At 41.5% G+C, this 26,279-nt stretch overlaps 1 protein-coding gene across 1 annotated transcript; it reads left to right on the top strand.

Moving 5' to 3' along the window:
- The first annotated feature begins 18,885 nt into the window (after positions 1 to 18,885).
- Positions 18,886 to 20,304, top strand: LOC143471366 (uncharacterized). The gene has a single exon (XM_076969827.1). The coding sequence runs from the start codon at positions 18,886 to 18,888 to the stop codon at positions 20,302 to 20,304; it is 1,419 nt and encodes a 472-aa protein (XP_076825942.1).
- Positions 20,305 to 26,279: the final 5,975 nt, after the last annotated feature.

The following is a 26,279-nucleotide window of genomic DNA, read 5'->3' as shown; positions in this document are numbered from 1 at the left end:
AGCAAAAGTTCTCTCCCCTAGTGGCGGTCCCATTAAATAATCCTAGCATGTTTTAGCGTGTATACTGAATGAAACAAGAGCAAAAATTGACAAACAGTATAAAAGACTGCGACAGCAACTTGTCGGTATTCTATTTGAATAAAGTAAGTCAATCTGAGCTTTGGCTCTTCTTTTTTCTTCAAATCAATCTAAAGCAGTGGGAAAAGCTTTACGTTTCGTATGCACCAGCAGTCCTGTCGTGTATCGAACCCCAGTCGTTAAGGATGTCATTGTAAGTTTCATCCGCATCCGCATGTCTCGTTCAGTCCGATGGACCCCCTGACGGCTCGTCACTTTACTGCCGGTGACTGTTCCGGCCAGCGCTTTGCTTTTCCGACTTTCCGCCTTGATATTATTTCCCATACCTTCCTCTAAGCTCCGTGCCGTCGTCAACTGCAAAGCTTGCCAAAGTCAGTACTGAAGATGACTTTAAAACAAAAGCAAGTTAGTTTGATGACATTCTACACATTCTCGAGGTAAGTTGAAAGTAGTAGGCTCTGGCTTCATTTTATCTCAACGAAAAAACCTACTAAATTGCAGCTGACACAGTTATGGAGTCTGCAGTGTTTTGCTCCCTTAGGAAAGCGCAAAAAAAAAATTTATCAAGACGTCGGAAAAGAGCACAATATCTTACGATTCTTCCTTTCATACGTGGTTTACCTTTATGTGGAATATTAGCTTTGTTGGTAATATTATTATTAAAACCCATTAGCCAGCAAAAGTTCTGTCCCCTAGTGGCGGTCCCATTAAATAAACCTAGCATGTTATAGCGGGTATGCTGAATGAAACAAGAGCAAAAAATGACAAACGGTATAAAACACTGCGGCAGCACCTTGTCGGTATTCTATTTGAATAATGTAAGTCAATCTGAGCTTTAGCTCTTCTTTTTTCTTCAAATCAATCTAAAGCAGTGCGAAAAGCTTTACTTCCCGTATGCACCAGCAGTCCTGTCGTGTATCGAACCACAGTCGTTAAGGATGTCATTGTAAGTATCATCCGCGTCCGCATGTTTCGTTCAGTCCGATGGACCCCCTGACGGCTCGTCACTTTGCTGCCGGTGACTTTTCCGGCCAGCGCTTTGCTTTTCGTGTCGTGCCACCAAGATATATTTTCCCATACCTTCTTCTAAGATCCGTGCCTTCGTCAACTGCATAGCTTGCCAAAGTCAGTACTGAAGATGACTTTAAAACAAAAGCAAGTTAGTTTGATGACATTCTACACATTCTCGAGGTAAGTTGAAAGTAGGAGGCTATGGTTTCATGTTTTCTCAACGAAAAACAGCAAATGAATTGCAGCTGACACAGTTATGGAGTCTGCAGTCTTTTGCTACCTTAGGAAAGCGCAATAAAAAAAATTATCAAGACGTCGGAAAAGAGCACAATATCTTACGATTCTTCCTTTCATTCGTGGTTTACCTTTATGTGGAATATTAGCTTTGTTGGTAATATTGTTATTAAAACCCATTAGCCAGCAAAAGTTCTTTCCCCTAGTGGCGGTCCCATTAAATAAACCTAGCATGTTTTAGCGGGTATACTGAATGAAACAAGAGCATAAATTGACAAACGGTATAAAAGACTGCGGCAGCACTTTGTCGGTATTCTATTTGAATAAAGTAAGTCAATCTGAGCTTTGGCTCTTCTTTTTTCTACAAATCAATCTAAAGCAGTGCGAAACGCTTTACGTTTCGTATGCACCAACGGTCCTGTCGTGGATCGAACCCCAGTCGTTAAAGATGTCATTGTAAGTATCATCCGCGTCGGCATGTCTCGTTCAGTCCGATGAACCCCCTTACTGCTCGTCACTTTGCTGCCGGTGACTGTTCCGGCCAGCGCTTTGCTTTTCGTGTCTATCCACCTAGATATTATTTCCCATACCTTCCTCTAAGCTCCGTGCCGTCGTCAAGTGCAAAGCTTGCCAAAGTCAGTACTGAAGATGACTTTAAAACAAAAGCAAGTTAGTTTGATGACATTCTACACATTCTCGAGGTAAGTTGAAAGTAGTAGGCTCTGGCTTCATGTTTTCTCAACGAAAAACAGCAACTAAATTGCAGCTGACACAGTTATGGAGTCTGCAGTGTTTTGCTCCCTTAGGAAAGCGCAATAAAAAAAATTATCAAGACGTCGGAAAAGAGCACAATATCTTACGATTCTTCCTTTCATTCGTGGTTTACCTTTATGTGGAAAATTAGCTTTGTTGGTAATATTGTTATTAAAACCCATTAGCCAGCAAAAGTTCTGTCTCCTAGTAGCGGACCCATTAAATAAACCTAGCATGTTATAGCGGGTATGCTGAATGAAACAAGAGCAAAAAATGACAAACGGTATAAAAGACTGCGGCAGCACCTTGTCGGTATTCTATTTGAATAAAGTAAGTCAATCTGAGCTTTGGCTTTTCTTTTTTCTACAAATCAATCTAAAGCAGTGCGAAAGGCTTTACGTCCCGTATGCACCAGCAGTCCTGTCATGGATCGATTCCCAGTTGTTAAGGATGTCATTGTAAGTATCATCCGGGTCGGCATGTCTCGTTCAGTCCGATGGACCCCCTGACGGCTCGTCACTTTGCTGCCGGTGACTGTTCCGGCCAGCGCTTTGCTTTTCGTGTCGTGCAACCTAGATAATTTTTCCCATACCTTCCTCTAAGATCCGTGCCGTCGTCAACTGCAAAGCTTGCCAAAGTCAGTACTGAAGATGACTTTAAAACAAAAGCAAGTTAGTTTGATGACATTCTACACATTCTCGAGGTAAGTTGAAAGTAGGAGGCTCTGGCTTCATGTTTTATCAACGAAAAACAGCAAATGAATTGCAGCTGACACAGTTATGGAGTCTGCAGTGTTTTGCTCCCTTAGGAAAGCGCAATAAAAAAAATTATCAAGACGTCGGAAAAGAGCACAATATCTTACGATTCTTCCTTTCATACGTGGTTTACCTTTATGTGGAATATTAGCTTTGTTGGTAATATTGTTATTAAAACCCATTAGCCAGCAAAAGTTCTCTCCCCTAGTGGCGGTCCCATTAAATAATCCTAGCATGTTTTAGCGTGTATACTGAATGAAACAAGAGCAAAAATTGACAAACAGTATAAAAGACTGCGACAGCAACTTGTCGGTATTCTATTTGAATAAAGTAAGTCAATCTGAGCTTTGGCTCTTCTTTTTTCTTCAAATCAATCTAAAGCAGTGGGAAAAGCTTTACGTTTCGTATGCACCAGCAGTCCTGTCGTGTATCGAACCCCAGTCGTTAAGGATGTCATTGTAAGTTTCATCCGCATCCGCATGTCTCGTTCAGTCCGATGGACCCCCTGACGGCTCGTCACTTTACTGCCGGTGACTGTTCCGGCCAGCGCTTTGCTTTTCCGACTTTCCGCCTTGATATTATTTCCCATACCTTCCTCTAAGCTCCGTGCCGTCGTCAACTGCAAAGCTTGCCAAAGTCAGTACTGAAGATGACTTTAAAACAAAAGCAAGTTAGTTTGATGACATTCTACACATTCTCGAGGTAAGTTGAAAGTAGTAGGCTCTGGCTTCATTTTATCTCAACGAAAAAACCTACTAAATTGCAGCTGACACAGTTATGGAGTCTGCAGTGTTTTGCTCCCTTAGGAAAGCGCAAAAAAAAAATTTATCAAGACGTCGGAAAAGAGCACAATATCTTACGATTCTTCCTTTCATACGTGGTTTACCTTTATGTGGAATATTAGCTTTGTTGGTAATATTATTATTAAAACCCATTAGCCAGCAAAAGTTCTGTCCCCTAGTGGCGGTCCCATTAAATAAACCTAGCATGTTATAGCGGGTATGCTGAATGAAACAAGAGCAAAAAATGACAAACGGTATAAAACACTGCGGCAGCACCTTGTCGGTATTCTATTTGAATAATGTAAGTCAATCTGAGCTTTGGCTCTTCTTTTTTCTTCAAATCAATCTAAAGCAGTGCGAAAAGCTTTACTTCCCGTATGCACCAGCAGTCCTGTCGTGTATCGAACCACAGTCGTTAAGGATGTCATTGTAAGTATCATCCGCGTCCGCATGTTTCGTTCAGTCCGATGGACCCCCTGACGGCTCGTCACTTTGCTGCCGGTGACTTTTCCGGCCAGCGCTTTGCTTTTCGTGTCGTGCCACCAAGATATATTTTCCCATACCTTCTTCTAAGATCCGTGCCTTCGTCAACTGCATAGCTTGCCAAAGTCAGTACTGAAGATGACTTTAAAACAAAAGCAAGTTAGTTTGATGACATTCTACACATTCTCGAGGTAAGTTGAAAGTAGGAGGCTATGGTTTCATGTTTTCTCAACGAAAAACAGCAAATGAATTGCAGCTGACACAGTTATGGAGTCTGCAGTCTTTTGCTACCTTAGGAAAGCGCAATAAAAAAAATTATCAAGACGTCGGAAAAGAGCACAATATCTTACGATTCTTCCTTTCATTCGTGGTTTACCTTTATGTGGAATATTAGCTTTGTTGGTAATATTGTTATTAAAACCCATTAGCCAGCAAAAGTTCTTTCCCCTAGTGGCGGTCCCATTAAATAAACCTAGCATGTTTTAGCGGGTATACTGAATGAAACAAGAGCATAAATTGACAAACGGTATAAAAGACTGCGGCAGCACTTTGTCGGTATTCTATTTGAATAAAGTAAGTCAATCTGAGCTTTGGCTCTTCTTTTTTCTACAAATCAATCTAAAGCAGTGCGAAACGCTTTACGTTTCGTATGCACCAACGGTCCTGTCGTGGATCAAACCCCAGTCGTTAAAGATGTCATTGTAAGTATCATCCGCGTCGGCATGTCTCGTTCAGTCCGATGAACCCCCTTACGGCTCGTCACTTTGCTGCCGGTGACTGTTCCGGCCAGCGCTTTGCTTTTCGTGTCTATCCACCTAGATATTATTTCCCATACCTTCCTCTAAGCTCCGTGCCGTCGTCAAGTGCAAAGCTTGCCAAAGTCAGTACTGAAGATGACTTTAAAACAAAAGCAAGTTAGTTTGATGACATTCTACACATTCTCGAGGTAAGTTGAAAGTAGTAGGCTCTGGCTTCATGTTTTCTCAACGAAAAACAGCAACTAAATTGCAGCTGACACAGTTATGGAGTCTGCAGTGTTTTGCTCCCTTAGGAAAGCGCAATAAAAAAAATTATCAAGACGTCGGAAAAGAGCACAATATCTTACGATTCTTCCTTTCATTCGTGGTTTACCTTTATGTGGAAAATTAGCTTTGTTGGTAATATTGTTATTAAAACCCATTAGCCAGCAAAAGTTCTGTCCCCTAGTAGCGGACCCATTAAATAAACCTAGCATGTTATAGCGGGTATGCTGAATGAAACAAGAGCAAAAAATGACAAACGGTATAAAAGACTGCGGCAGCACCTTGTCGGTATTCTATTTGAATAAAGTAAGTCAATCTGAGCTTTGGCTTTTCTTTTTTCTACAAATCAATCTAAAGCAGTGCGAAAGGCTTTACGTCCCGTATGCACCAGCAGTCCTGTCATGGATCGATTCCCAGTTGTTAAGGATGTCATTGTAAGTATCATCCGGGTCGGCATGTCTCGTTCAGTCCGATGGACCCCCTGACGGCTCGTCACTTTGCTGCCGGTGACTGTTCCGGCCAGCGCTTTGCTTTTCGTGTCGTGCCACCTAGATAATTTTTCCCATACCTTCCTCTAAGATCCGTGCCGTCGTCAACTGCAAAGCTTGCCAAAGTCAGTACTGAAGATGACTTTAAAACAAAAGCAAGTTAGTTTGATGACATTCTACACATTCTCGAGGTAAGTTGAAAGTAGGAGGCTCTGGCTTCATGTTTTATCAACGAAAAACAGCAAATGAATTGCAGCTGACACAGTTATGGAGTCTGCAGTGTTTTGCTCCCTTAGGAAAGCGCAATAAAAAAAATTATCAAGACGTCGGAAAAGAGCACAATATCTTACGATTCTTCCTTTCATACGTGGTTTACCTTTATGTGGAATATTAGCTTTGTTGGTAATATTGTTATTAAAACCCATTAGCCAGCAAAAGTTCTCTCCCCTAGTGGCGGTCCCATTAAATAATCCTAGCATGTTTTAGCGTGTATACTGAATGAAACAAGAGCAAAAATTGACAAACAGTATAAAAGACTGCGACAGCAACTTGTCGGTATTCTATTTGAATAAAGTAAGTCAATCTGAGCTTTGGCTCTTCTTTTTTCTTCAAATCAATCTAAAGCAGTGGGAAAAGCTTTACGTTTCGTATGCACCAGCAGTCCTGTCGTGTATCGAACCCCAGTCGTTAAGGATGTCATTGTAAGTTTCATCCGCATCCGCATGTCTCGTTCAGTCCGATGGACCCCCTGACGGCTCGTCACTTTACTGCCGGTGACTGTTCCGGCCAGCGCTTTGCTTTTCCGACTTTCCGCCTTGATATTATTTCCCATACCTTCCTCTAAGCTCCGTGCCGTCGTCAACTGCAAAGCTTGCCAAAGTCAGTACTGAAGATGACTTTAAAACAAAAGCAAGTTAGTTTGATGACATTCTACACATTCTCGAGGTAAGTTGAAAGTAGTAGGCTCTGGCTTCATTTTATCTCAACGAAAAAACCTACTAAATTGCAGCTGACACAGTTATGGAGTCTGCAGTGTTTTGCTCCCTTAGGAAAGCGCAAAAAAAAAATTTATCAAGACGTCGGAAAAGAGCACAATATCTTACGATTCTTCCTTTCATACGTGGTTTACCTTTATGTGGAATATTAGCTTTGTTGGTAATATTATTATTAAAACCCATTAGCCAGCAAAAGTTCTGTCCCCTAGTGGCGGTCCCATTAAATAAACCTAGCATGTTATAGCGGGTATGCTGAATGAAACAAGAGCAAAAAATGACAAACGGTATAAAACACTGCGGCAGCACCTTGTCGGTATTCTATTTGAATAATGTAAGTCAATCTGAGCTTTGGCTCTTCTTTTTTCTTCAAATCAATCTAAAGCAGTGCGAAAAGCTTTACTTCCCGTATGCACCAGCAGTCCTGTCGTGTATCGAACCACAGTCGTTAAGGATGTCATTGTAAGTATCATCCGCGTCCGCATGTTTCGTTCAGTCCGATGGACCCCCTGACGGCTCGTCACTTTGCTGCCGGTGACTGTTCCGGCCAGCGCTTTGCTTTTCGTGTCGTGCCACCAAGATATATTTTCCCATACCTTCTTCTAAGATCCGTGCCTTCGTCAACTGCATAGCTTGCCAAAGTCAGTACTGAAGATGACTTTAAAACAAAAGCAAGTTAGTTTGATGACATTCTACACATTCTCGAGGTAAGTTGAAAGTAGGAGGCTATGGTTTCATGTTTTCTCAACGAAAAACAGCAAATGAATTGCAGCTGACACAGTTATGGAGTCTGCAGTCTTTTGCTACCTTAGGAAAGCGCAATAAAAAAAATTATCAAGACGTCGGAAAAGAGCACAATATCTTACGATTCTTCCTTTCATTCGTGGTTTACCTTTATGTGGAATATTAGCTTTGTTGGTAATATTGTTATTAAAACCCATTAGCCAGCAAAAGTTCTTTCCCCTAGTGGCGGTCCCATTAAATAAACCTAGCATGTTTTAGCGGGTATACTGAATGAAACAAGAGCATAAATTGACAAACGGTATAAAAGACTGCGGCAGCACTTTGTCGGTATTCTATTTGAATAAGGTAAGTCAATCTGAGCTTTGGCTCTTCTTTTTTCTACAAATCAATCTAAAGCAGTGCGAAACGCTTTACGTTTCGTATGCACCAACGGTCCTGTCGTGGATCGATTCCCAGTTGTTAAGGATGTCATTGTAAGTATCATCCGGGTCGGCATGTCTCGTTCAGTCCGATGGACCCCCTGACGGCTCGTCACTTTGCTGCCGGTGACTGTTCCGGCCAGCGCTTTGCTTTTCGTGTCGTGCCACCTAGATAATTTTTCCCATACCTTCCTCTAAGATCCGTGCCGTCGTCAACTGCAAAGCTTGCCAAAGTCAGTACTGAAGATGACTTTAAAACAAAAGCAAGTTAGTTTGATGACATTCTACACATTCTCGAGGTAAGTTGAAAGTAGGAGGCTCTGGCTTCATGTTTTATCAACGAAAAACAGCAAATGAATTGCAGCTGACACAGTTATGGAGTCTGCAGTGTTTTGCTCCCTTAGGAAAGCGCAATAAAAAAAATTATCAAGACGTCGGAAAAGAGCACAATATCTTACGATTCTTCCTTTCATACGTGGTTTACCTTTATGTGGAATATTAGCTTTGTTGGTAATATTGTTATTAAAACCCATTAGCCAGCAAAAGTTCTCTCCCCTAGTGGCGGTCCCATTAAATAATCCTAGCATGTTTTAGCGTGTATACTGATTGAAACAAGAGCAAAAATTGACAAACAGTATAAAAGACTGCGACAGCAACTTGTCGGTATTCTATTTGAATAAAGTAAGTCAATCTGAGCTTTGGCTCTTCTTTTTTCTTCAAATCAATCTAAAGCAGTGGGAAAAGCTTTACGTTTCGTATGCACCAGCAGTCCTGTCGTGTATCGAACCCCAGTCGTTAAGGATGTCATTGTAAGTTTCATCCGCATCCGCATGTCTCGTTCAGTCCGATGGACCCCCTGACGGCTCGTCACTTTACTGCCGGTGACTGTTCCGGCCAGCGCTTTGCTTTTCCGACTTTCCGCCTTGATATTATTTCCCATACCTTCCTCTAAGCTCCGTGCCGTCGTCAACTGCAAAGCTTGCCAAAGTCAGTACTGAAGATGACTTTAAAACAAAAGCAAGTTAGTTTGATGACATTCTACACATTCTCGAGGTAAGTTGAAAGTAGTAGGCTCTGGCTTCATTTTATCTCAACGAAAAAACCTACTAAATTGCAGCTGACACAGTTATGGAGTCTGCAGTGTTTTGCTCCCTTAGGAAAGCGCAAAAAAAAAATTTATCAAGACGTCGGAAAAGAGCACAATATCTTACGATTCTTCCTTTCATACGTGGTTTACCTTTATGTGGAATATTAGCTTTGTTGGTAATATTATTATTAAAACCCATTAGCCAGCAAAAGTTCTGTCCCCTAGTGGCGGTCCCATTAAATAAACCTAGCATGTTATAGCGGGTATGCTGAATGAAACAAGAGCAAAAAATGACAAACGGTATAAAACACTGCGGCAGCACCTTGTCGGTATTCTATTTGAATAATGTAAGTCAATCTGAGCTTTGGCTCTTCTTTTTTCTTCAAATCAATCTAAAGCAGTGCGAAAAGCTTTACTTCCCGTATGCACCAGCAGTCCTGTCGTGTATCGAACCACAGTCGTTAAGGATGTCATTGTAAGTATCATCCGCGTCCGCATGTTTCGTTCAGTCCGATGGACCCCCTGACGGCTCGTCACTTTGCTGCCGGTGACTTTTCCGGCCAGCGCTTTGCTTTTCGTGTCGTGCCACCAAGATATATTTTCCCATACATTCTTCTAAGATCCGTGCCTTCGTCAACTGCATAGCTTGCCAAAGTCAGTACTGAAGATGACTTTAAAACAAAAGCAAGTTAGTTTGATGACATTCTACACATTCTCGAGGTAAGTTGAAAGTAGGAGGCTATGGTTTCATGTTTTCTCAACGAAAAACAGCAAATGAATTGCAGCTGACACAGTTATGGAGTCTGCAGTCTTTTGCTACCTTAGGAAAGCGCAATAAAAAAAATTATCAAGACGTCGGAAAAGAGCACAATATCTTACGATTCTTCCTTTCATTCGTGGTTTACCTTTATGTGGAATATTAGCTTTGTTGGTAATATTGTTATTAAAACCCATTAGCCAGCAAAAGTTCTTTCCCCTAGTGGCGGTCCCATTAAATAAACCTAGCATGTTTTAGCGGGTATACTGAATGAAACAAGAGCATAAATTGACAAACGGTATAAAAGACTGCGGCAGCACTTTGTCGGTATTCTATTTGAATAATGTAAGTCAATCTGAGCTTTGGCTCTTCTTTTTTCTTCAAATCAATCAAAAACAGTGCGAAAAGCTTTACGTTTCGTATGCATCAGCAGTCCTGTCGTGTATCGAACCCCAGTCGTTAAGGATGTCATTGTAAGTATCATCCGCGTCCGCATGTCTCGTTCAGTCCGCTGGCCCCCTGACGGCTCGTCACTTTTTTGCCGGTGACTGTTCCGGCCAGCGCTTTGCTTTTCGTGTCGTGCCACCTAGATATTATTTCCCATACCTTCCTCTAAGCTCCGTGCCGTCGTCAACTGCAAAGCTTGCCAAAGTCAATACTGAAGATGACTTTAAAACCAAAGCAAGTTAGTTTGATGACATTCTACACATGCTCGAGGTAAGTTGAAAGTAGGAGGCTCTGGCTTCATGTTTTCTCAACGAAAAACAGCAACTAAATTGCAGCTGACACAGTTATGGAGTCTGCAGTGTTTTGCTCTCTTAGGAAAGCGCAATAAAAAAAATTATCAAGACGTCGGAAAAGAGCACAATATTTTACGATTCTTCCTTTCATACGTGGTTTACCTCTATGTGGAATATTAGCTTTGTTGGTAATATTGTTATTAAAACCCATTAGCCAGCAAAAGTTTTCTCCCCTAGTGGCGGACCCATTAAATAAACCTAGCATGTTATAGCGGGTATACTGAATGAAACAAGAGCAAAAAATGACAAACGGTATAAAAGACTGCGGCAGCAACTTGTCGGTATTCTATTTGAATAAGGTAAGTCAATCTGAGCTTTGGCTCTTCTTTTTTCTACAAATCAATCTAAAGCAGTGCGAAAGGCTTTACGTCCCGTATGCACCAGCAGTCCTGTCGTGGATCGATTCCCAGTCGTTAAGGATGTCATTGTAAGTATCATCCGCGTCCGCATGTCTCGTTCAGTCCGATGGACCCCCTGACGGCTCGTCACTTTGTTGCCGGTGACTGTTCCGGCCAGCGCTTTGCTTTTCGGGTCGTGCCACCTAGATATTATTTACCATACCTTCCTCTAAGCTCCGTGCCGTCGTCAACTGCAAAGCTTGCCAAAGTCAGTACTGAAGATGACTTTAAAACAAAAGCAAGTTAGTTTGATGACATTCTACACATTCTCGAGGTAAGTTGAAAGTAGTAGGCTCTGGCTTCATTTTATCTCAACGAAAAAAGCAACTAAATTGCAGCTGACACAGTTATGGAGTCTGCAGTGTTTTGCTCCCTTAGGAAAGCGCAATAAAAAAAATTATCAAGACGTCGGAAAAGAGCACAATATCTTACGATTCTTCCTTTCATTCGTGGTTTACCTTTATGTGGAAAATTAGCTTTGTTGGTAATATTGTTATTAAAACCCATTAGCCAGCAAAAGTGCTGTTCCCTAGTGGCGGTTCCAATAAATAAACCTAGCTAGTTATAGCAGGTATGCTGAATGAAACAAGAGCAAAAAATGACAAACGTTATAAAAGGCTGCGGCAGCACCTTGTCGGTATTCTATTTGAATAATTTAAATCAATCTGTTCTTTGGCTCTTCTTTTTTCTTCAAATTAATCTAAAGCAGTGCGAAAAGCTTTACGTCCCGTATGCACCAGCAGTCCTGTCGTGTATCGAACCACAGTCGTTAATGATGTCATTGTAAGTATCATCCGCGACCGCATGTCTCGTTCAGTCCGATGGACTTCCTGACGGCTCGTCACTTTGCTGCAGGTGACTGTTCCGGCAAGCGCTTTGCTTTTCGTGTCGTGCCACCTAGATATTATTTCCCATACCTTTTTCTAAGCTCCGTGCCGTCGTCAACTGCAAAGCTTGCCAAAGTCAGTATTGAAGATGACTTTAAAACAAAAGCAAGTTAGTTTGATGTCATTCTACACATTCTCGAGGTAAGTTGAAAGTAGGAGGCTCTGGCTTCATGTTTTCTCAACGAAAAATAGCAACTAAAATGCAGCTGGCACAGTTTTGGAGTCTGCAGTGTTTTGCTCCCTTAGGAAAGCGCAATAAAAAAAATTATCAAGACGACGGAAAAGAACACAATATCTTACGATTTTTCCTTTCATACGTGGTTTACCTTTATGTGGAATATTAGCTTTTTTGGTAATATTGTTATTAAAACCCATTAGCCAGCAAAAGTGCTGTTCCCTAGTGGCGGTTCCAATAAATAAACCTAGCATGTTATAGCGGGTATGCTGAATGAAACAAGAGCAAAAAATGACAAACGTTATAAAAGGCTGCGGCAGCACCTTGTCGGTATTCTATTTGAATAAGGTAAGTCAATCTGAGCTTTGGCTCTTCTTTTTTCTACAAATCAATCTCAAACAGTGCGAAAAGTTTTACGTTTCGTATGCACCAGCAGTCCTGTCGTGTATCGAACCCCAGTCGTTAAGGATGTCATTGTAAGTATCATCCGCGTCCGCATGTCTCGTTCAGTCCGCTGGCCCCCTGACGGCTCGTCACTTTTTTGCCGGTGACTGTTCCGGCCAGCGCTTTGCTTTTCGGGTCGTGCCACCTAGATATTATTTACCATACCTTCCTCTAAGCTCCGTGCCGTCGTCAACTGCAAAGCTTGCCAAAGTCAGTACTGAAGATGACTTTAAAACAAAAGCAAGTTAGTTTGATGACATTCTACACATTCTCGAGGTAAGTTGAAAGTAGTAGGCTCTGGCTTCATTTTATCTCAACGAAAAAAGCAACTAAATTGCAGCTGACACAGTTATGGAGTCTGCAGTGTTTTGCTCCCTTAGGAAAGCGCAATAAAAAAAATTATCAAGACGTCGGAAAAGAGCACAATATCTTACGATTTTTCCTTTCATACGTGGTTTACCTTTATGTGGAATATTAGCTTTGTTGGTAATATTATTATTAAAACCCATTAGCCAGCAAAAGTGCTGTCCCCTAGTGGCGGTCCCATTAAATAAACCTAGCATGTTATAGCGGGTATGCTGAATGAAACAAGAGCAAAAAATGACAAAGGGTATAAAAGACTGCGGCAGCACCTTGTCGGTATTCTATTTGAATAATGTAAGTCAATCTGAGCTTTGGCTCTTCTTTTTTCTTCAAATCAATCAACAGCAGTGCGAAAAGCTTTACGTCCCGTATGCACCAGCAGTCCTGTCGTGGATCGAACCCCAGTCGTTAAGGATGTCATTGTAAGTATCATCCGCGTCCGCATGTCTCGTTCAGTCCGATGGACCCCCTGACGGCTCGTCACTTTGCTGCCGGTGACTGTTCCGGCCAGCGCTTTGCTTTTCGTGTCGTGCCACCTAGATTTTTTTCCCATACCTTCCTCTAAGCTCCGTGCTGTCGTCAACTGCAAAGCTTGCCAAAGTCAGTACTGAAGATGACTTTAAAACAAAAGCAAGTTAGTTTGATGACATTCTACACATTCTCGAGGTAAGTTGAAAGTAGGAGGCTCTGGCTTCATGTTTTCTCAACGAAAAACAGCAACTAAATTGCAGCTGACACAGTTATGGAGTCTGCAGTGTTTTGCTCCCTTAGGAAAGCGCAATAAAAAAAATTATCAAGACGTCGGAAAAGAGCACAATATCTTACGATTCTTCCTTTCATTCGTGGTTTACCTTTATGTGGAAAATTAGCTTTGTTGGTAATATTGTTATTAAAACCCATTAGCCAGCAAAAGTGCTGTCCCCTAGTGGCAGTCCCATTAAATAAACCTAGCATGTTATAGCGGGTATGTTGAATGAAACAAGAGCAAAAAATGACAAACGTTATAAAAGGCTGCGGCAGCACCTTGTCGGTATTCTATTTGAATAATTTAAGTCAATCTGATCTTTGGCTCTTCTTTTTTCTTCAAATCAATCTAAAGCAGTGCGAAAAACTTTACGTCCTGTATGCACCAGCAGTCCTGTCGTGTATCGAACCCCAGTCGTTAAGGATGTCATTGTAAGTATCATCCGCGTCCGCATGTCTCGTTCAGTCCGATGGACTTCCTGACGGCTCGTCACTTTGCTGCAGGTGACTGTTCCGGCAAGCGCTTTGCTTTTCGTGTCGTGCCACCTAGATATTATTTCCCATAATTTTTCTAAGCTCCGTGCCGTCGTCAACTGCAAAGCTTGCCAAAGTCAGTATTGAAGATGACTTTAAAACAAAAGCAAGTTAGTTTGATGTCATTCTACACATTCTCGAGGTAAGTTGAAAGTAGGAGGCTCTGGCTTCATGTTTTCTCAACGAAAAATAACAACTAAAATGCAGCTGGCACAGTTTTGGAGTCTGCAGTGTTTTGCTCCCTTAGGAAAGCGCAATAAAAAAAATTATCAAGACGTCGGAAAAGAGCACAATATCTTACGATTCTTCCTTTCATTCGTGGTTTACCTTTATGTGGAATATTAGCTTTGTTGGTAATATTGTTATTAAAACCCATTAGCCAGCAAAAGTGCTGTCCCCTAGTGGCAGTCCCATTAAATAAACCTAGCATGTTATAGCGGGTATGCTGAATGAAACAAGAGCAAAAAATGACAAACGTTATAAAAGGCTACGGCAGCACCTTGTCGGTATTCTATTTGAGTAATGTAAGTCAATCTGAGCTTTGGCTCTTCTTTTTTCTACAAATCAATCTAAAGCAGTGCGAAAGGCTTTACGTCCCGTATGCACCAGCAGTCCTGTCGTGGATCGATTCCCAGTTGTTAAGGATGTGATTGTAAGTATCATCCGCGTCCGCATGTCTCGTTCAGTCCGATGGACCCCCTGACGGCTCGTCACTTTGCTGCCGGTGACTGTTTCGGCCAGCGCTTTGCTTTTCGGGTCGTGCCACCTAGATATTATTTACCATACCTTCCTCTAAGCTCCGTGCCGTCGTCAACTGCAAAGCTTGCCAAAGTCAGTACTGAAGATGACTTTAAAACAAAAGCAAGTTAGTTTGATGACATTCTACACATTCTCGAGGTAAGTTGAAAGTAGTAGGCTCTGGCTTCATTTTATCTCAACGAAAAAAGCAACTAAATTGCAGCTGACACAGTTATGGAGTCTGCAGTGTTTTGCTCCCTTAGGAAAGCGCAATAAAAAAAATTATCAAGACGTCGGAAAAGAGCACAATATCTTACGATTTTTCCTTTCATACGTGGTTTACCTTTATGTGGAATATTAGCTTTGTTGGTAATATTATTATTAAAACCCATTAGCCAGCAAAAGTGCTGTCCCCTAGTGGCGGTCCCATTAAATAAACCTAGCATGTTATAGCGGGTATGCTGAATGAAACAAGAGCAAAAAATGACAAACGGTATAAAAGACTGCGGCAGCACCTTGTCGGTATTCTATTTGAATAATGTAAGTCAATCTGAGCTTTGGCTCTTCTTTTTTCTTCAAATCAATCAACAGCAGTGCGAAAAGCTTTACGTCCCGTATGCACCAGCAGTCCTGTCGTGGATCGAACCCCAGTCGTTAAGGATGTCATTGTAAGTATCATCCGCGTCCGCATGTCTCGTTCAGTCCGATGGACCTCCTGACGGCTCGTCACTTTGCTGCCGGTGACTGTTCCGGCCAGCGCTTTGCTTTTCGTGTCGTGCCACCTAGATTTTTTTCCCATACCTTCCTCTAAGCTCCGTGCTGTCGTCAACTGCAAAGCTTGCCAAAGTCAGTACTGAAGATGACTTTAAAACAAAAGCAAGTTAGTTTGATGACATTCTACACATGCTCGAGGTAAGTTGAAAGTAGGAGGCTCTGGCTTCATGTTTTCTCAACGAAAAACAGCAACTAAATTGCAGCTGACACAGTTATGGAGTCTGCAGTGTTTTGCTCCCTTAGGAAAGCGCAATAAAAAAAATTATCAAGACGTCGGAAAAGAGCACAATATCTTACGATTCTTCCTTTCATTCGTGGTTTACCTTTATGTGGAAAATTAGCTTTGTTGGTAATATTGTTATTAAAACCCATTAGCCAGCAAAAGTGCTGTCCCCTAGTGGCAGTCCCATTAAATAAACCTAGCATGTTATAGCGGGTATGTTGAATGAAACAAGAGCAAAAAATGACAAACGTTATAAAAGGCTGCGGCAGCACCTTGTCGGTATTCTATTTGAATAATTTAAGTCAATCTGATCTTTGGCTCTTCTTTTTTCTTCAAATCAATCTAAAGCAGTGCGAAAAACTTTACGTCCTGTATGCACCAGCAGTCCTGTCGTGTATCGAACCACAGTCGTTAAGGATGTCATTGTAAGTATCATCCGCGTCCGCATGTTTCGTTCAGTCCGATGGACTTCCTGACGGCTCGTCACTTTGCTGCAGGTGACTGTTCCGGCAAGCGCTTTGCTTTTCGTGTCGTGCCACCTAGATATTATTTCCCATAATTTTTCTAAGCTCCGTGCCGTCGTCAACTGCAAAGCTTGCCAAAGTCAGTATTGAAGATGACTTTAAAACAAAAGCAAGTTAGTTTGATGTCATTCTACACATTCTCGAGGTAAGTTGAAAGTAGGAGGCTCTGGCTTCATGTTTTCTCAACGAAAAATAGCAACTAAAATGCAGCTAGCACAGTTTTGGAGTCTGCAGTGTTTTGCTCCCTTAGGAAAGCGCAATAAAAAAAATTATCAAGACGACGGAAAAGAACACAATATCTTACGATTTTTCCTTTCATACGTGGTTTACCTTTATGTGGAATATTAGCTTTTTTGGTAATATTGTCATTAAAACCCATTAGCCAGCAAAAGTGCTGTTCCCTAGTGGCGGTTCCAATAAATAAACCTAGCATATTATAGCGGGTATGCTGAATGAAACAAAAGCAAAAAATGACAAACGTTATAAAAGGCTGCGGCAGCACCTTGTCGGTATTCTATTTGAATAAGGTAACTCAATCTGAGCTTTGGCTCTTCTTTTTTCTACAAATCAATCTCAAACAGTGCGAAAAGTTTTACGTTTCGTATGCACCAGCAGTCCTGTCGTGTATCGAACCCCAGTCGTTAAGGATGTCATTGTAAGTATCATCCGCGTCCGCATGTCTCGTTCAGTCCGCTGGCCCCCTGACGGCTCGTCACTTTTTTGCCGGTGACTGTTCCGGCCAGCGCTTTGCTTTTCGTGTCGTGCCACCTAGATATTTTTTCCCATACCTTCCTCTAAGCTCCGTGCCGTCGTCAACTGCAAAGCTTGACAAAGTCAGTACTGAAGATGACTTTAAAACCAAAGCAAGTTAGTTTTATGACATTCTACACATTCTCGAGGTAAGTTGAAAGTAGGAGGCTCTGGCTTCATGTTTTCTCAACGAAAAACATCAAATGAATTGCAGCTGACACAGTTATGGAGTCTGCAGTGTTTTGCTCCCTTAGGAAAGCGCAATAAAAAAAATTATCAAGACGTCGGAAAAGAGCACAATATCTTACGATTCTTCCTTTCATTCGTGGTTTACCTTTATGTGGAATATTAGCTTTGTTGGTAATATTGTTATTAAAACCCATTAGCCAGCAAAAGTGCTGTCCCCTAGTGGCAGTCCCATTAAATAAACCTAGCATGTTATAGCGGGTATGCTGAATGAAACAAGAGCAAAAAATGACAAACGTTATAAAAGGCTGCGGCAGCACCTTGTCGGTATTCTATTTGAGTAAGGTAAGTCAATCTGAGCTTTGTCTCTTCTTTTTTCTACAAATCAATCTAAAGCAGTGCGAAAGGCTTTACGTCCCGTATGCACCAGCAGTCCTGTCGTGGATCGATTCCCAGTTGTTAAGGATGTGATTGTAAGTATCATCCGCGTCCGCATGTCTCGTTCAGTCCGATGGACCCCCTGACGGCTCGTCACTTTGCTGCCGGTGACTTTTCCGGCCAGCGCTTTGCTTTTCGGTTCGTGCCACCTAGATATTATTTACCATACCTTCCTCTAAGCTCCGTGCCGTCGTCAACTGCAAAGCTTGCCAAAGTCAGTACTGAAGATGACTTTAAAACAAAAGCAAGTTAGTTTGATGACATTCTACACATTCTCGAGGTAAGTTGAAAGTAGTAGGCTCTGGCTTCATTTTATCTCAACGAAAAAAGCAACTAAATTGCAGCTGACACAGTTATGGAGTCTGCAGTGTTTTGCTCCCTTAGGAAAGCGCAATAAAAAAAATTATCAAGACGTCGGAAAAGAGCACAATATCTTACGATTCTTCCTTTCATACGTGGTTTACCTTTATGTGGAATATTAGCTTTGTTGGTAATATTATTATTAAAACCCATTAGCCAGCAAAAGTGCTGTCCCCTAGTGGCGGTCACATTAAATAAACCTAGCATGTATAGCGGGTATGCTGAATGAAACAAGAGCAAAAAATGACAAAGGGTATAAAAGACTGCGGCAACACCTTGTCGGTATTCTGTTTGAATAATGTAAATCAATCTGAGCTTTGGCTCTTCTTTTTTCCGGATGGGCCGGACGGACTAAGCGGTGAATTTTATAAAACCTGTTGGAATATAATAGGTGACAAAATGAGCGAAATCTTTAAACACTGGTTTAAAGAGAAAAAAATCCCCAAAGAAATTAAGAAAGGTGCCATCACTCTAATTTATAAAAAAGGCGATGATGCAGACCTAGACAACTACCGACCCATTACCCTGTTAAATTTAGACTACAAAATATATACAAAAATACTGGCAAATAGAATAACGGAAACTCTCAAAGAAGTGATACATGAGCATCAGTACGCCACAAAAGGTAAACAATTATCAGAAGCCACGATCCTTTTAAGAGATTTACATGAAAATGCGAAAAGAAAAATGCAAAACCTGTATTTTTTATCCCTTGATTTTAAAAAAGCCTTCGATTCAATAGAACATAATTGGTTAATGAGAGTTTTGACTGAAATGCGGTTCCCAGAAACACTATGTGCATGCATAAGAGATCTGTATAGCGATAGCGTCGCGAAAATAATTTTAAACGGACATCTGTCAAAAGATTTTAAATTGAACCGAGGCGTGAGACAAGGAGACCCCTTAAGCCTGCACTTGTTTTTAATAGCGGTAGAGCCTTTAATGTCTAAGCTCAATGAGACTGGATATATCAAAGGTCCTCAGTTAAGCGACAGAAAAGAAGTAAAATGCGTAAATTACGCTGACGACACAACGTTGTGTCTTAAAAACCCTGCTGATATCCATCTCGCGCTCGATTTAGTCGACAGATTTTCAAAGGCATCTGGCTTAACCTTAAATGAAGCTAAAACCAAAGGATTAGCTGTGAATCAGCCGGTAGACAACCCACTCTTGCCCAAACTATCCTGGACAAACACAAGTATAGAGTTATTGGGATATGAAATCGGAAACGTTATAGAACGCCAACAATGGGAAAACTTAATTCCAAGGGTAAAAGAGCAACTAAAAAGTTTGAGCACAAACTATGCCACCTATGAAGCTAAAGCAGTTTTATTAAAATCAAAAATCCTGCCAGTAATTACTCAGGTTGCCAAAACATACCCTCCAGATCGAGATATAATTGGGAAATTAAATAATCATGTTCTGCAATACGTGCAAGGCAAAGAAAGAGTTGTTTCCATCGATATTTTACAACACGATAAGTTAGAAGGCGGCTACCGAATGCCAAACATCCAAGTCTACGCCGATCTGACTTATGTCAAATCGATACAAAAGTATTGCCTCGGCAGGGTAATGAACGAACCAATGTCAACACATGATAGATATGTGGAGTACCAATTAGGACACGTTTTAGCTAATGTACTTGATGTTCAAAAACTAAACAATATCCCGCACATCGCACAACCAAGTCCCTATTATTGGAAAATCCGGGAAATTGTTGAAAAATACAAACTAAGTAAAGTTGATTTAGCCAGTCCAAAATTAGGAAACACGTATAGACGAATAATCAAAGAAAGCACTCCAGAAACGCAGTCGAGTGAAAAAAACCGAGTTAAATGGACTAGGATTCATAACCCGTTTTTACCAAATTATTTGAAAACCTTCAACTACAGATGCGCGTGGAATCTACTACCCTTTAGGGGAAAATGCGGTATTTTCCAAATTAACTCTGATACATCGTGCGCATTTTGCGGCATTGGTCCAGATACCGACTACCACACTTTCCGAAAATGCGAAAAGATAAAGCGACTTTGGGTTACAGTAAAAATGTTTGCGCAAAAATTCGCCAACCTCAACCCGGCTATGACAAAAGTCGAAGACTTGGAAAGTTTTAACTTTAAACGGATCGAAAACGAAATAATGGACCAGACTTTGAGCACATTGATCACCATGGTTAAACACCAAATATGGAAAATTAGGAACAAATCTATATATGAGAACAAATCTCCTCCAACCCTTGACAAATTGGTGACAAGCATAGACCGGGCATTTAAATACAGATTCAATCAAATGGTAGAAGGTGGGAGGCTCGAATTGCGTTTGGACCCCGCTTTTAAACTGAATGATTTAATGCCACCGTAATCGTATAAACTCAATCGTAGTGTAATTTGTATTGTATATTGTCTTTACATCGCTATGTTCGTGCCTTTAAAGTTTTTTCGACTATGTATATATCTTGTCAAGCATTGCCGCATGGCACATAAACAAATGGTGTATTTCGTAATTGATTGCGATTATGTTGCTATGTGTGATTATTAGAAGTGAAGGTGGGTCACCTTTGGTATCAATTTGAAAATCATGAACCGAAAAACTATACTGTGTAAATAGTTGTTTTTCGTGTATTCTCATATTTTGTTCCGTGTACCTTTTGTTTGTTTTTTTTATTATTTGCGTGTTAAGAACTAGCGTGCAAATAAACAAACCAATTGGCTCTTCTTATTTCTTCTACAAATCAATCTAGAGCAGTGCGAAACGCTTTACGTCCCGTATGCACCAGCAGTCCTGTCGTGGATCGAACCCCAGTCGTTAAGGATGTCATTGTAAGTATCATCCGCGTCCGCATGTCTCGTTCAGTCCGATTGACCCCCTGACGGCTCGTCACTTTGCTGCTTGTGACTGTTCTGTCCAGCGCTTTGCTTTTCGTGTCGTGCCACCTAGATATTATTTCCCATACCTTCCTCTAAGCTCCGTGCCGTCGTCAACTGCAAAGGTTGCCAAAGTCAGTACTGAAGATGACTTTAAAACAAAAGCAAGTTAGTTTGATGACATTCTACACATTCTCGAGGTAAGTTGAAAGAAGGAGGCTCTGGCTTTATGTTTTATCAACGAAAACAGCAACTAAATTGCAGATGATACAGTTATGGAGTCTGCAGTGTTTTGCTCCCTTAGGAAAGCGCAATAAAAAAAACTATCAAGACGTCGGAAAAGAGTACAATATCTTACGATTCTTCCTTTCATACGTGGTTTACCTTTATGTGGAATATTAGCTTTGTTGGTAATATTGTTATTAAAACCCATTAGCCAGCAAAAGTGCTGTCCCCTAGTGGCGGTCCCATTAAATAAACCTAGCATGTTATAGCGGGTATGCTGAATGAAACAAGAGCAAAAATTGACAAACGGTATAAAAGACTGCGGCAGCACCTTGTCGGTATTCTATTTGAATAAGGTAAGTCAATCTGAGCTTTGGCTCTTCTTTTTTCTACAAATCAATCTAGAGCAGTGCGAAACGCTTTACGTCCCGTATGCACCAGCAGTCCTGTCGTGGATCGAACCCCAGTCGTTAAGGATGTCATTGTAAGTATCATCCGCGTCCGCATGTCTCCTTCAGTCCGATGGACCCCCTGACGGCTCGTCACTTTGCTGCCGGTGACTGTTCCGACCAGCGCTTTGCTTTTCGTGTCGTGCCACCTAGATATTATTTCCCATACCTTCCTCTAAGCTCCGTGCCGTCGTCAACTGCAAAGCTTGCCAAAGTCAGTACTGAAGATGACTTTAAAACAAAAGCAAGTTAGTTTGATGACATTCTACACATTCTCGAGGTAAGTTGAAAGTAGGAGGCTCTGGCTTCATGTTTTCTCAACGAAAAACAGCAACTAAATTGCAGCTGACACAGTTATGGAGTCTGCAGTGTTTTGCTCCCTTAGGAAAGCGCAATAAAAAAAATTATCAAGATGTCGGAAAAGAGCACAATATCTTACGATTCTTCCTTTCATACGTGGTTTACTTTATGTGGAATATTAGCTTTGTTGGTAATATTGTTATTTAAACCCATTAGCCAGCAAAAGTGCTGTCCCCTAGTGGCGGACCCATTAAATAAACCTAGCATGTTATAGCGGGTATGCTGAATGAAACAAGAGCAAAAAATAACAAACGGTATAAAAGACTGCGGCAGCACCTTGTCGGTATTCTATTTAAATAAGTTAAGTCAATCTGAACTTTGGCTCTTCTTTTTTATACAAATCAATCTAGAGCAGTTTGAAACGCTTTACGTCCTGTATGCACCAGCAGTGCCGTCGTGGATCGAACCCCAGTCGTTAAGGATGTCATTGTAAGTAACATCCGCGTTCGCATGTCTCGTTCAGTCCGATGGACCCCCTGACGGCTCGTCACTTTGCTGACGGTGACTGTTCCGGCCAGCGCTTTGCTTTTCGTGTCGTACCACCTAGATATTAATTCCCATACCTTCCTCTAAGCTCCGTGCCGTCGTCAAATGTAAAGCTTGCCAAAGTCAGTACTGAAGATGACTTTAAAACAAAAGCAAGTTAGTTTGATGTCATTCTACACATGCTCGAGGTAAGTTGAAAGTAGGAGACTCAGGCTTCATGTTTTCTCAACGAAAAACAGCAACAAAATTGCAGCTGACACAGTTATGGAGTCTGTAATGTGTTGCTCCCTTAGGAAAGCGCAATAAAAGAACATATCAAGACGTCGGGAAAGAGCACAATATCTTACGATTCTTCCTTTCATACGTGGTTTAACTTTATGTGGAATATTAGCTTTGTTGGTAATATTGTTATTAAATCCCATTAGCCAGCAAAAGTGCTGTCCCATAGTGGCGGACCCATTAAATAATCCTAGCAGGTTATAGCGGGTATGCTTAATGAAACAAGAGCTAAAAATGACAAACGGTATAAAAGACTGCGGCAGCACCTTGTCTTTTTTCTACAAATGATTCTAGAGCATTGCGAAACGCTTTATGTCCCGTATGCACCAGCAGTGACGTCGTGGATCGAACCCCAGTCGTTAAGGATGTCATTGTAAGTATCAACCGCGTTCGCATGTCTCGTTCAGTCCGATGAACCACCTCGCGGCTCGTCACTTTGCTGCCGGTGACTGTTCTGGCCAGAGTCTTGCTTTTCGTGTCGTACCACCTAGATATTAACTCCCATACCTTCCTCTAAGCTCCGTGCCGTCGACAACTGTAAAGCTTGCCAAAGTCAGTACTGAAGATGACTTTAAAACAAAAGCAAGTTAGTTTGATGTCATTCTACACCACGTATGAAAGGAAGAATCGTAAGATATTGTGCTCTTTTCCGACGTCTTGATAATTTTTTTTATTGCGCTTTCCTAAGGGAGCAAAACACTGCAGACTCCATAACAGTGTCAGCTGCAATTTAGTTGCTGTTTTTCGTTGAGAAAACATGAAGCCAGAGCCTCCTACTTTCAACTTACCTCGAGAATGTGTAGATTGTCATCAAACTAACTTGCTTTTGTTTTAAAGTCATCTTCATTACTGACTTTGGCAAGCTTTGCAGTTGACGACGGCACAGAGCTTAGAGGAAGGTATGGGAAATAATATCTAGGTGGCACGACACGATAAGCATAGCGCTGGCCGGTACAGTCACCGGCAGCAAAGTGACGAGCCGTAAGGGGGTCCATCGGACTGAACGAGAAATGCGGACGCGGATGATACTTACAATGACATCCTTAACGACTGGGGTTCGATCCATGACAGGACTGCTGGTGCATACGGGACGTAAAGCGTTTCGCACTGCTTTAGATTGATTTGTAGAAAAAAGAAGAGCCAAAGCTCAGATTGACTTACCTTATTCAAATAGAATACCGATAAGGTGCTGCCGCAGTCTTTTATACCCTTTGTCATTGTTTGCTCTTGTTTCATTCAGCATACCCGCTATAACATGCTAGGTTTATTTAATGGGTCCGCCACTAGGGGACAGAACTTTTGCTGGCTAATGGGTTTTAATAACAATATTACCAACAAAACTATTATTCCACATAAAGGTAAACCACGTATGAAAGGAAGAATCGTAAGATATAGTGCTCTTTTCCGACGTCTTGATAATTTTTTTTATTGCGCTTTCCTAAGGGAGCAAAACACTGCAGACTCCATAACTGTGTCAGCTGCAATTTAGTTGCTGTTTTTCGTTGAGAAAACATGAAGCCAGAGCCTCCTACTTTCAACTTACCTCGAGAATGTGTAGATTGTCATCAAACTAACTTGCTTTTGTTTTAAAGTCATCTTCAGTACTGACTTTGGCAAGCTTTGCAGTTGACGACGGCAAGGAGCTTAAAGGAAGGTATGGGAAATAATATCTAGGTGGCACGACACGAAAAGCAAAGCGCTGGCCGGTACAGTCACCGGCAGCAAAGTGACGAGCCGTTAGGGGGTCCATCGGACTGAACGAGACATGAGGACGCGGATGATACTTACAATGACATCCTTAACGACTGGGGTTCGATCCACGACGCCACTGCTGGTGCATACGGGACGAAAAACGTTTCGCACTGCTTTAGATTGATTTGTAGAAAAAAGAAGAGCCAAAGCTCAGATTGACTTACCTTATTCAAATAGAATACCGATAAGGTGCTGCCGCAGTCTTTTATACCGTTTGTCATTGTTTGCTCTTGTTTCATTCAGCATACCCGCTATAACATGCTAGGTTTATTTAATGAGTCCGCCACTAGGGGAGAGCACTTTTGCTGCCTAATGGGTTTTAATAACAATATTACCAACAAAGCTAATATTCCACATAAAGGTAAACCACGTATGAAAGGAAGAATCGTAAGATATTGTGCTCTTTTCCGACGTCTTGATAATTTTTTTTATTGCGTATTCCTAAGGGAGCAAAACACTGCAGACTCCATAACTGTGTCAGCTGCAATTTAGTTGCTGTTTTTCGTTGAGAAAACATGAAGCCAGAGCCTCCTACTTTCAACTTACCTCGAGCATGTGTAAAATGACATCAAACTAACTTGCTTTTGTTTTAAAGTCATCTTCAGTACTGACTTTGGCAAGCTTTGCAGTTGACGATGGCACGGAGATTAGAGGAAGTTATGGGAATTAATATCTAGGTGGCACGACACGAAAAGTAAAGCGTTGTCCGGAACAGTTACCGGCAACAAAGTGACGAGCCGTAAGATTGTCCATCGGACTGAACGAGACATGCGGACGCGGATAATACTTACAATGATATCCTTAACGACTGGGGTTCGATCCACGACGGCACTGCTGGTGCATACGGGACGTAAAGCGTTTCACACTGCTTTAGATTCATTTGTAGAAAAACGAAGAGCCAAAGCTCAGATTGACTTACCTTATTCAAATAGAATACCGATAAGGTGCTGCCGCAGTCTTTTATACCGTTTGTCATTGTTTGCTCTTGTTTCATTCAGCATACCCGCTATAACATGCTAGGTTTATTTAATGAGTCCGTCACTAGGGGAGAGCACTTTTGCTGCCTAATGGGTTTTAATAACAATATTACCAACAAAGCTAATATTCCATATAAAGGTAAACCACGTATGAAAGGAAGAATCGTAAGATATTGTGCTCTTTTCCGACGTCTTGATAATTTTTTTTATTGCGTATTCCTAAGGGAGCAAAACACTGCAGACTCCATAACTGTGTCAGCTGCAATTTAGTTGCTGTTTTTCGTTGAGAAAACATGAAGCCAGAGCCTTCTACTTTCAACTTACCTCGAGAATGTGTAGAATGTCATCAAACTAACTTGCTTTTGTTTTAAAGTCATCTTCAGTACTGACTTAGGCAAGCTTTGCAGTTGACGACGGCACGGAGCTTAGAGGAAGGTATGGGAAATAATATCTAGGTGGCATGACACGAAAAGCAAAGCGCTGGCCGGTACAGTCACCGGCAGCAAAGTGACGAGCCGTCAGGGGGTCCATCGGATTGAACGAGAAATGCGGACGCGGATGATACTTACAATGACATCCTTAACGACTGGGGTTCGATCCACGACGGCACTGCTGGTGCATACGGGACGAAAAACGTTTCGCACTGCTTTAGATTGATTTGTAGAAAAAAGAAGAACCAAAGCTCAGATTGACTTACCTTATTCAAATAGAATTCCGATAAAGTGCTGCCGCAGTCTTTTATACCCTTTGTCATTTTTTGCTCTTGTTTCATTCAGCATACCCGCTATAACATGCTAGGTTTATTTAATGGGTCCGCCACTAGGGGACAGCACTTTTGCTGGCTAATTGGTTTTAATAACAATATTACCAACAAAGCTAATATTCCACATAAAGGTAAACCACGTATGAAAGGAAGAATCGTAAGATATTGTGCTCTTTTCCGA

Source organism: Clavelina lepadiformis, chromosome 9, assembly GCF_947623445.1.
Source record: "Clavelina lepadiformis chromosome 9, kaClaLepa1.1, whole genome shotgun sequence".
In the NCBI taxonomy this organism is placed as follows: domain Eukaryota; kingdom Metazoa; phylum Chordata; class Ascidiacea; order Aplousobranchia; family Clavelinidae; genus Clavelina; species Clavelina lepadiformis.
The sequence above is the reverse complement of the archived record's forward strand: the minus strand, read 5'-3'. Positions and strand labels throughout refer to the sequence as shown.